At 29.3% G+C, this 13,147-nt stretch overlaps 1 protein-coding gene across 1 annotated transcript in view; it reads left to right on the top strand.

Annotated features, from left to right (window-relative positions):
• Positions 1–11,526, top strand: part of Teh1 (tipE homolog 1 phospholipid transfer protein) — a 119,521-nt gene extending 107,995 nt beyond the window's left edge. Inside the window, exon 2 of the mRNA XM_088278276.1 lies at positions 11,338–11,526. Within this exon, the coding sequence (XP_088134402.1) occupies positions 11,338–11,392 (55 nt within the window). The 3' untranslated portion in view covers positions 11,393–11,526. The remainder of the gene's footprint in view (positions 1–11,337) is intronic.
• The last annotated feature ends 1,621 nt before the right edge of the window (positions 11,527–13,147 follow it).

Below are 13,147 nucleotides of genomic sequence, written 5' to 3'. Positions count from 1 at the left end.
GTAATATATATATATCCATTTTGAATATAAATATTACCTGGTAAATACCACTATTTCTTCAAATCTATTGTGACACGTACATACTCGTATTTTGATGCATTCCGCATCCTTTTCAAATACCGTAAACGGTGCTTGAATTTTGGACGAAATGCTTTGAAATACGTTTCACAGTAGATTTTAAGAAATAAAAGTATTTAACAAAGGTGTTTGTTTTGTATTTTGCATATCTACCTTCTTCAGCGTTACTCTAACACCTGCAAAAACTTTCAAAATAGGCTTTGCGGGTTCTATAAAAAAATATCAATATAACAATTTTGTACTCTATACATCATTGGGTAAAAATATTGGAGGGGAGAAAGATGACAATTTCATTTTATTCTTACTCTTTCAACAAAATAACCTAATACAGTTTATAAGATTTTCTGCTTACACATACATGCATAAAGATAAAATACCACAATTTAAAGTTAAAATGCTGTTTTAAATCTTACATAAACCGATAACCTGAATTTACCGCGAGCAGAACTAACTAACTAGTGCAGCGGTTTCCTTTTGTTAACTCTTTCCTTACCTAGAGCGTTTTTCAGCGAAAACTTTGGGAAACCGAACCTAATTTGTATGTGGTTTATTGTTAACTTATCTTTGCAATTAAGTGTTACAACATTTACGTTTGTTTGTTTTTTTAAATTTACCATCGTCTTTTATAAACACTTTCTCTGGTCAATACAGACTTTGCGATTTAAAAATATATATATTTTAAAAAAATGTTGATTTCTCCGCTTCTTTTTAATCAACTTATCTTAATATTTATGTAGATATTAGTTTTATGTAACCACCATTTTGCTCTCAGAAAAATACATTATATCTGTAATATAAAGTAAGATGAAACTTTTACTAATGATTTACAGATGTGTGATAAGACACGCAGATGTATAGGCGGTGTGTCATGCTTCGTAGTAATTATTTTAGATAATTTGTACGCACCATTTTCTTAAACAAATTCAAGGACGATTCGCTGTTATTATACTATGACTAGTAATTTTCATGCCACGTTTTAAAAAATGTGGGTATCTGAAGATTCTCACTCTTAATATTTGTGAAGTTTCTCACAAAATTTCGATTACAATAGAGTCACAATAAATATATTAATAATTTATTTCCAAGATTTTTTTTTCGAACCCTAATTTATATAGGCCGACAATTTTTAAATTCAATTCTCGTTTTGATTACAAATGTCAAATTTATAAACCCCGTTATCCACTGAATTAAAAAAATGGATTTGTTCATTTATTGAATTCTTTTTATTCCAGCATATAATTACAAATAACAATTAACAATGATATGCTTTACAGGGGTTTTTCCATGCCAGGAGTATATTTTACAATACTTCTTAATACAATTATATGTCAAGCAATCAAACAAGACATGGCCAAATGACGTGATATATTTCATATCTATATCGGTATACCAGATATGTTTGAAATACAGATTTTAAATGAAAGTTTTAATTTACAACATTTTGAGTGTGCCCAAATACTTGTTCACAAAATCTTCAAATTGTCCAGAGTCGTCAGCCCCGTAAATGCCTATACTTCCATATTCTTCTTTATCTTTGATGAGATGTCAAAAAAAATAAAATGAAAGTTTTAATGTCTCCTCCTAGTCAAAAAAAGAACAAATTTTCTAGCAATGAACATTGCTTGATAATATGTGACATAATATTGTAAAGAAGCATTATTGGGTGTCAATTAAAAACAGTGATTTGAGGGGTAATTAATCCGTACAGTAAGGGTTAACTCCGTTTCAAAAGGTTAAAAAGTAAAATTGCAGAATGGCCATAATTGCCATAATGAGAGCTGGAGAGGGGATGAACTTTTGTGGTTGCCAAGCGATACGGGAGAAAGGTTCGCTTTGCTCTGGACCAGACAAGCAATCAATCAAGCTGAAGTGTAAGCAAAGAAAATGGATTTTTGTTAATTAATGTTTGAGTTGATTTGTGTATGATGGATTATATTCACAGATCAAATCAACTTATCGAACACATTTTTTTTTCATAATACACTAATTTATCATTATGTTCTTTTTTGCCGCTTTTGCTTTGAAAGCATTTTCATGGGGAATCCATTTCGTTTCTTATCACGTTGTTTTTCTCGTAACGATTTGAAATAAACCCTGATGATGACAAGGTATTGTCGAAAGTGGTAGGTTAAATTGGATTAATAAAAAAAGTGGTGAAAACATAGTTAATTAATTTTATAAAGATATTGTAAAATGTGCCACAAAGCATTTGCGGAAAACATTCAAGAAAATCTAGTATTATTCATCGATTGCTTTGAAGTTTTTACACAACTTTGTATTTGAATACGCGCGTCTTTTAATATGATAGAAAACAGATAGAAAACACATTTTTAAAAACTGCCATTTGGACCAAAGTGACAACGCCGTCATAATTAAATTTTTCTTCTTTGAATTGACTTTATTTTTTTAAATTACCTAATATCCAAATGACTCTGAAATCTAGCTGCGGCTTATGCAAAACCGCTTATCATGGCTCTACTTATGATTCAACTTAATCAGTTTATAGCTCTTCAAGTAGGTGAGTGGATTTACTCTTTATGTTTGAAGAGTACTGGATTTCTAAAAATTAAGAGTTACTCTTGAAAAATTTCTTTATATCCAGTTAGCATAGTTTTGCAATCAGGTGACAATGTGAGGATTTTAACAGGATGACGTTAATACAGAGGATAAGAAACGGCCTAATGTATTTGTATAATTTATATTTGAAGCACTAACTTTGTGATTTTCCATTTTATAATTAAAATTTAACATTGTTTTAAAATCACTTTAAATATTTTATTATAACTTCATTTTAATGTCTACTGGTTTCGAAGCTAACTGATTCTTTATCAAGACTGATTAATCAGTCTTAATAAAGAAGCGGCTAGCTTCGAAACCAGTAGACATTATAATTAAGTTAAAATAAAATATTTTTAGTGATTTTAAAACAAAGTTGCGTTTCAAATATAATATTTTTGTAACGACTTTTTTTTTTGAATACGTGAATATGAATAAAATCACATTTTACTCCTCAAAGAATTACTTTACTTACATTTTATACCTCCATTTTCATGTAGATTCACACAAAAGCTTTTTTCCTCTTCCTTGTGACATTTCCCAAAGCGTCCCTTTTAAACGTTTTCTTGATAAAAATAAGCCCTTTATGCGGCGTACAATAAAAGCGTGACATTAGTGCAGTTTCACATCAAAAGAACAGTTTGCAGTAATGAGAAATAGATGGTAACTAGGTGAACAATTTTCCAACGAAAATTTGCATTTCAGTCTGGTAACTTTGGTTTTCAGCAATTAAGGTTATGTCAACTTTAAGTTATTGAAAATTAATATGCCGAGCAAATTTCAAAGGATTTCATCTGTTTCCTCTGCTTCATCAATATCCTTTGATGTATGGGGCACTGAGTAGAACGAACGCCGAGTTAACTTTATCATTATTCTCAAGAAAGTAAGTACACTCATGCACTTATTATATGCAATCTATATTACTCAAAACATAATTTCTTAATATTTTGTTGTGAATCTGTAACTAAACACCTGTTCAATTTTGGTTTCTCCACATATTTTTTTTTTTACATTTTGACATCTCAACGTAGATGAAGAAGAATATAAATGTCCGAGTATTTACACGACTTATGACTTGTTTTAGGCTGGTTTAGTGATCAATGCGATGAGATGTGGTAATGTGATATAAAAAAATATATTTTACTACCAACAGCATTATTACATAAATGCTAATTTCGTGTTTAACACACGCATATATACATACACATATATATATATATATATATATATATATATATATATATATATATATATATATATATATATATATATATATATATATATATATATATATATATATATATATATATATATATATATATATATATATATATATATATATATATATATATATATATATATATATATATATATATATATATATATATATATATATATATATACATATTAGTAGTAGTAAACCCTTATCCGCACCCCAAAAGTACATTAAATAAACACAGTGTTATCTTGATCGTTAACACACGAAGGAAAGCTGATCAGCCCTCCGCTTCAAGTACCAGTCCAGGGTAATATTGAATAAATATTAGAGTGAAAAAAATCACTAATATTTATTTGACCCCCCCCTGCGATTCGAACCGGGACCTCCAGAACGGTAGCCGGTTTATATACATATAGCGTAATATATTTGGCGCTTAAAAAGTAATAATGATAATAATATTATGCATAAATAATGACATCATACATGATGATGATATTCGTAATGATATATAAAAGAAAGTCGTCAATCGGTCTCCGAGCGTCGAGTAGGCGGAGTCGAGGAGGGGAAAAAGAAGACATACTTACATATTAATATCCTGTTCGCGTGAGTTTAATTTTTTTGAATTTCATTAGATATTTATATTAAATATCTTAGATGATCACGTACGCTCAAATTTTAATTGTATTTTTCTCAGTTATAATGCTGTTTATGTCGACACTTGTATTTGCCGACGTTGTATCAATTATTAATTTTAATTGTATTTTTCTCAGTTATAATGCTGTTTTATGTCGACACTTGTATTTGCCAACGTTGTATCAATTATTGCGTGAAGAAACGTCAGCAGATAAATAGGAGTATCGTCACAATTTCGATATGCAGAATTCCTTCAACCCATTACAGAAAATTAAAATTCGCCCCCTCTAAGGGCCGAATGAAATATAATTATGTTCCAGACTGATGATGATACACATTTTTGAACAGCGACACGAAGGTAAATAACTTTTGTGTTTTTGTGTTGTTTTTTTATGGTAGTTTTCAAGGATTTATTTATTATTCTGTGTTTGGGGGAGTTTTAACGAAAAAAACGGCCAATTTATCATTTTCTCGACAGGAAGCTTACTCATATATCAATTTATTAACAGCCTTTTATAAGCTTTATCGTTTTTATATTTTGATTTAAAATTCTGGTATTTATGTACGTTTTTACGGTATTGTCAAATATTCCTCTATAACAGTATACATACAAACAATATAATTATATTAATTTACAGTATTTCTAGTGTAAAAAATGTTGTTTATAAATTCGGATTTGCTTTATTTCGAAGTTTATTTATTTATTTTATTTATTTGAACTTTTTGTACAATATGTGTGTACATTGGCGGGCTTATTGCTATAAAGCAATATCTTCCAACCAACCAAAAAAAAACAAACTAGTGTGAACGATCTAGGCTTGTACCTTTTGATGTCTGTTAGAAATTAGTGGGGAGATAATGCTTGAACAGGTTAAGACAAGGATAAGAAAAAAGAAAAACAAAGAAACATAAGAGAGCATAAATACAAATTAAGAATTTAAACAGGGTAACATGAATAGAAAAACAAAATGACGATAGAGTTATTTATATCGAGATTTTTTTGTTGATATCTCAACATAGATGAAGAAGAATATTGAGGTCAGGCTATTTACATACTCCAACTAAATAGGTCAGAATGTTTTTTTTTAAGTTATAAGGTCAATATTTTCGTGTATTTTCTTAACATGGTGAATATTTACAACAAATTTTAAAAATAAAACAGTAGAAAAATGAAACTATAAATTCTTCTTCTTTTAACCCTTATATGCACCAAAAAGTGCATAAAGGTCTGTTTCGCATTAACAAAGTATTAATTGTTACTTACATGAAGGCAAGGGCAGGGCCAGGATTAAAAATAGGAAAAATTACATTTAATATGTACATGTATATATGTGGAAAAAAAGCTTCCAATCATATTTTATAACCCAAAGCAATTTGTTAAATTAATATCAGCAAATTGTTTATAATGTTCATATGCATGTTTTATAATTAATTTCATAATCGTGATGACATTTATTTAAATAAATACATTCTTTGTTCTATATTGCATGCAAACTACATATGTAATATAAATATAAATTATAAATAAAAACTACATTTGTAATATAAATATAAATTAACCTTGATTCTCGGAAAACATGAGTGAAAACTTCGTTTTATTACTGACACTATTAATCTTTTAGCATGATATCATTCTACACCCCTGTCTACTACATATCACAAGTTTTTCCTCGTATCGCTATTTTAAGGCTTTTTACATTTTAAATTCCCTTTTAACTAATATTTTAATTAAATTCTTCTTCAGTAAAAAAAAATCGTAACCCGATTTTCCGCTCAACCTTTTGCTGACCTCATACTTTCGGTTGAAAAGTATTACTTCATATTAAAATAATTTTAAAAAGTTAAATTGATTGACTTAAATAAAAAATCTTTTAAACTAACTAAAAAAAACTAACTAACCATCACGCCGCTTCTCCGCAGGGGTAGGCAGAGAGAATGAAGCGCCACACCACTCTGTCCTTGCAAACATTCTTCGCCTCTTCCACGTTCATGCATCTCCTCATACATACCCGCCGATTGTTACGACTCCTAACCTAACCACTTTTAAGTATTTGGCATACCTGATCGTGCCATGTTTAAAGATCTTTTGAGCTATAATAATCAATCAAATAATAATAAAAACCCTTAACCGCACCTGATGATACATAGGGCACCGCATCATATAAATGCAGTGCTATTGTGATCGTGAACACATGAAGGAAAGGTGATTAGCCCTCAGTAATTTTGAATAGATATGAGAGTGACAAATCACTTATGTTTATTTAACCCGGGGGGTTAAATAAACATGAAATAAACATAAGGTGAAAGAAACACAAGATTAAATAAACATAAGGTTAAATAAACATAACCCGGGGGGGGACCCCCATGGAAATCGAATCCTCAGTATGGTAGACGAGCGTGCTGACCATTACATTGCGGAGGTGGACAATTAATAATAATCAAGTTACAACATTTACAACAGTCTAACCTCACATACAAATGAAAGAGTTTCTACTCAATAAAAAGCTTCTTTCATCTCACCAACAGATGTCATTAGTGAAATTCTAGTGATTCAAGCAGTATGTTTTGAAATTGAATCATATATATAAATAGGACTTCCAAGAAATTGAGTAGTGTGGTTGTCAATCATGGGTAGAATTGGTGAATGTTACACGTATGTAAAGTCATCACTTAAACCAGCCTATGACGGTCGTAAGCCCCGTAAATGACCAGACTTGCATATTCTTCTTCATCTATGTTAAGATGTAAAAAAAATAATATGACTGATTAAATAATTATTTAACTTAACCTGATTATTATTAATTAAATTATTTCTCAAGTCGCACTTCATTAAACTTGAATATTTTATATTATAATAAAGAAGTAAAATATGAAAGGTATCATGAAATACGGAAAATGGTGATTCATAAATCGATTTTATGGTTCCTGGAAATCATTGTGTACTCTGATTCATTAGCTTACCTCATCAAGCTAAAGCTCTGCTCATTTATTTCTAAGATAAATGTCACGAAAGTGTAATAAATAAGAATAAAAAATTCAAAAAACTGTTAAGAAAATATTCATCAGATAACAACTCATGATAGTCAAATAAAGCTAAAACAATATAATATATATATATATATATATATATATATATATATATATATATATATATATATATATATATATATATATATATATATATATATATATATATATATATATATATATATATATATATATATATATATATATATATATATATATATATATATATATATATATATATATATATATATATATATATATATATATATATATATTTATATATATATATATATATATATATATGTATATATATATTATATATATATATATATATATATATATATATATATATATATATATATATATATATATATATATATATATATATATATATATATATATATATATATATATATATATGGTATAAGAATTACATACACTTATCACAAGAAAGCGCCTCCCAGAAAAACAACACATAAACCACCAATAATAAAATCTATTAACACATACATGGGACCACAAGATTAAAAGCATAGAAACACATCGAACAAAATCCGACCTACGAGATTTGAGATTTTGAACAAAATTATATTATAACATCTAACATCAAAAGCACTAACTGTGTGATTTCCCATTTTAAAATTAAAATGTTACTTTGTTTTAAAATCACTATTAATATATTATTATAACTTAATTACAATGTCTACCGGTTTCGAAACTACACGAAATTCAAAATATGTTGACGGTTATGCAAAAGAGCTTGAGAGCTTGGGTAGATCTCAAGTAGCTTTATTTATATTCTTGTCCAACAATTGATTCAAATGAAAATTTACAGTGGAGAAGAATATTATATGTTGATAAAAAATTAGCTAATAATATTTCAGATACACTCCCTAAAAATGTAAAACGAGCCTTTTATACTAATAATACTTTGAATAAAGTACTAAGAAATAATATAGATAAAGTCAATAAATATAATAAATCAGGAATTTATTCCTTACAGTACTCATCGTGTCCCAACTTTTATATAGGAAAAACATCTAGAAATTTTAACATCCGATGTAAAGAGCATACAAGATGTTCAAATAATAATTATTATTCTGAATTTGCCAATCAACTTGTAGAAAATAATCACTCATTTTATAAAAACAAAGGTCTTTATATATTACACATATGCAATAGAGGACTTAAATAAGATAATTTAGAAATTTACAACTAATAAATACACAAGTAAATGATTTTTCTAAAAATCCGTTATTAAATATGTTTCCAATCACTCATCATCCCTGATCACTTATGATTGTGACTGCCAATTAAAAAAAAAATAAAGCCACTTGAGATCTACCTAAGCTCCTTTGCATAACCGTCAAAATATTCTGAATTTTGTTAAGTAGATAGTGTTTTAGTATTAATCAGTCTTGATAAAAAAAAAAGCGGTAAGCTTCGTAAGTAAAAAACCGGTAGACAATATAATTAAGTTATAATACAATATTTACAGTGATTTTAAAACAAAGTTATATTTTAATTATAAAATTATAGTATTATGTACATATTACGCTGTTTTTTCTATCAAACAACACGTTTGGTAAGTAAGCTGTTTGAAAAATTGTATGTACATATTCGTATCTAGGAAAATGCCTTTTTTTAATGGATTAAGTACGACCCTTATGTCCAACCAAACATTTGTCTTTTCTTTCTTATCGCTCTTCATTTTGCATTATAACACTTTCTAGGAAAACCTCTAACATTTAACAGAATGTTCAGATATAGTTACATACGCGGGTACGTGTAGATTTTATGGCCGTAAGATAGGGTAGCAAGAATTCGTGGTCATGTTTTCAGCTCCGTCGGTATTTTGGCACAAATCCAAACACCTTTTGTCGGGAATGCTTTCCATTTGTAGGTTTTCAAATTACCTACGTATTCGTTTGCTGGTACAACTCTCGGTAATACATCACACAATGAGATCAAGGGTGGAAATTCGGTGGAAACCGCTTGAGATTTCCAAATTATATGACTTCTTTTCAAAGGCTCTTTAAAAATAATTTCTTTTCATCTTTGAGAACTTTTTTATTACCATTTCTGAGCTCAAAATATGTTTATTGGAAAAATTCAAGAAATTAAATCATAAAAGCATGTAGATTAAATACAATCGTCTTTTGAGCCAATGAGCATACATTATTTCTTTTTGCAAATCAGCAAAGCAAAATATGTAAGGTTTTCTTGCTTGACATGGTGCAATTTGTTATTTTTTGGCGATGGGTTTGTATATTATATGAATATTTTAAACAATATACAAAATGTATATCAATTTTACAAAAAAAAAAACTGAAAAATAAATAAATTTAAGAGTAGAATACATTTAATGGGGTACAGATAATTTCCGTCCACCTCCGTAGTGTAATGGTCAGCACGCTCGGCTACCATTCTGGAGATCCCGGGTTCGATTCCCACGGGGGGGTCAAATAAATATAAGTGATTTTTCTACTTTAATATTTATTCAATATTACCCTGGACTGGTACCTGAAGCGGAGGGCTGATCACCTTTCCTTCATGTGAAAACGATCAAGGTAACAAACACTGCATTTATATAATGCAGTGCCCTATGCACCATTGGGGTGCGGATAAGGGTTTAATAAAAAACATATAATGCTAGTTAAGGGGCTCAAGGCGAAATATATAACTGTTATATGGAAAAGAATATGAATTAGGAATACTGGTAGGAAAAGCAGAGTCACTCGGTGCTGCATTTCCATAGTCAAAAAAAATAATTTATTATTACTATTTATAAATTGACATTATCTAAAAATAATACATGAAATTCATACTTACAACATTTTGAGTGTGTCCAAATACTTGTTCACAAAATCTGGATTATCTCCAATAACAGGAGTTATTTTCATATTATTTTTGACATCTCATCAAAGATGAAGAAGAATATGGAAGTCTGGGTATTTACAGGGCTGACGACCGTCATAGGCTGGTTTAAGTGATCACTTTACACACGTGTAACAATGAATTGGTGAATGTTACACGTGTGTAAAGTGATCACTTAAACCAGTCTATGACGGTCGTCAGCCCGTAAATGCCCAGACATCCATATTCTTCTTCATCTTTGATGAGATGTCAAAAATAATATGAAATTCATACTTACATATATGTATGTCATATATATTTTTAATGTATACTCCATACCCGACAAAACTTATCTGCATTTAGATTTAAGTTTTGTACTGACATTTCTTCGTGGAACTGCATTTTATAGAATAAAATAACAATTATATAGTTTATTTTCTACAAAAAATAATTTTCCACATATATTAAAAAAAAACTCTGTCTCATATATAATTTTATCATGTGCATTTGTTTAAGCGTTAAATGCTTAATAAAATCACTACTGAAATAAAAAAAATTACATGAAAAAAATATGCCCATTACTTGTAAATCTTAAAAAATATATATAAAAGAGAAGATAAAGACTATTTACCATTTTTCAAATAAAACAATAAACCTTGAGTGTCCCTCTCCAAGCACAAGAGCTCAGTCTCTTTTTTTGGAGAGGCGCAGCGAAACTTTAAGTTAGGTTTATGTAGAAATGTATAGAAATTGTTTGAAATGGTATTAAAAATGTAACTTTATTAAATAAATAATTAAAATAAAAAATACATTATTCCACATATATATGGAAAAAAAACTATGAAGTTGTTATTTCATTATATTATGTAAAATTCTTGAAGCATGTATTGAAAAAAGATTAAATCGATGATTTCATTTTTCATGATGGGTGTGTTCATTTACCTGATTAGTGTATTTCTCTGTTTCAGTGATGGATCCATCAGCACCCGAGTGGACAGCATGGGGGCCCAGCGACCCCTCTGACACGAGGACACGGCGGAGACCCACCTCATGGTCTCAGCCTCCTCCGCAGACCTCTGACCCGAGCCCCCCGTCCACCACTAGACGTGGAACAGCCACGAACACATCTTCTGAGGACCTCCCAAGCTGGATGACCAATCTACTAATCGAAATGCTCATACCCAACAACCAACAAACAGCACGTCGTGATAAGGAAAGAAAGAAAACATTTTAGCTCAGGTATCCTTTGCTAACTGATGAAAAGCTCCTAGTGAAATCGTGAGAAGGGAAGAAAGAAATCATTGAAGCTCTTATATCCTTTGCTAACTGACGAAAAGCTCCTAGTGAAATCGTGAGAAGGGAAGAAAGAAAACATTTAAGCTCAAATATCCTTTGCTAACTGATGAAAATCTCCTAGTGAAATCGTGAGAAAGTAAAAAAGAGAACATTGAAGCTCATGTATCCTTTGCTAACTGACAAAAAGCTCCTAGTGAAATCGATAGAAAAACGTGTACGACAACTATAAATGAAGATAAATAAATGAAATGCAAACAAAAATGTGACAAAAATGTATACAAAATAATTTTGAAGACCGCGCAAATTTTCTTCCGTATGGATTTATACGTAGGTAAAAAGCCTCATATGCATTTATATATATTGTATAAGTTACACGTAAATTTGTAAAAGTTTCACCGTTTTTTTCAATAATAAGCACGTTTTGAATTATACCGACGCAGAGTTGATCCTGTACACACGGCACGCGAATTTAATGAAAGTGTTTGCTGAGAATATAGTAACGAGTCGTGCTTGAAAAGACTGATCGATGAAATAGATAGTTATCACATTACGAAGAAGTCAGACGCAATTTATGTACAGAAATACTTCTCTACTGGAAGGCAACACTGCAAATATTGGGCTAAGGAGTTCACCGTAGACGTAACATTTCTTCGCAAAAAGCTTGAAACTAAAGCACAGTACCTAATGCTGTTAGCATCACACACGCTTTGTTCGGTCCTCGTAGATCAGTTTGAGTGTACGTGGCTGCAAATTAATATTAACCTGTTATAAAGAACAGCACCAAACATTTTCTCTTTAATGGACGATTAACAAATTTGCTTGAAACATTCAATGCACTGTGAAATTAAACATAGAAATAAATCTTTTTTAAATATACACCATATAAATTTGTATCCACTAAGTGGAATAATAAAGGTTGATATATATATCAGATGATATTTAATGTTATCTAGTCAAACAATTAAATTGAATTATAAATAATTGTACAAGATAAAGAAGACACCACGCATATGGAATAAATAGTGTTTATTAAAAGTGAAGTGAGGAACAGATGGATTATAAGCAAATTATACCTTCGATGTGGAAGGAAAATCCTTCATCTCCTGTAAATGTTTTGTTTTTTTTTTAGAATTTTTGTGAAGTAGTTGGTTGTTAGATTGTATATGTGACTGTTTACACTAGGAAATAATACTCTGTAACATTCCAAATTATTATTTTTCCTACACTAAGAACTCCTTTCAATTCATCTTAGTTTGGCGAATATTTATTTGAATACGTGTTAAATAATTGAATAAAATGTTAATTAATATATTTAATCTGTTTCACGAGAGAATAAAAATAACGAAACATTATATTAAATGAATATAAAAATACTATGGATATTTCATGAAACTATTTTTTTTGCTATTACTTTGTGACACATTTTATAAAGTTTATAAAATTAACAAAACACAAACATTGTTTTCAACCACATTTTAATTT

The sequence above is a fragment of the Brachycentrus maculatus genome, unplaced genomic scaffold, assembly GCF_059751285.1.
Source record: "Brachycentrus maculatus isolate JH-2025_06_01 unplaced genomic scaffold, ASM5975128v1 h1tg000055l, whole genome shotgun sequence".
In the NCBI taxonomy this organism is placed as follows: domain Eukaryota; kingdom Metazoa; phylum Arthropoda; class Insecta; order Trichoptera; family Brachycentridae; genus Brachycentrus; species Brachycentrus maculatus.
Note: the sequence above shows the minus strand (reverse complement) of the source record. Positions and strands in the feature narration are given on the sequence as shown.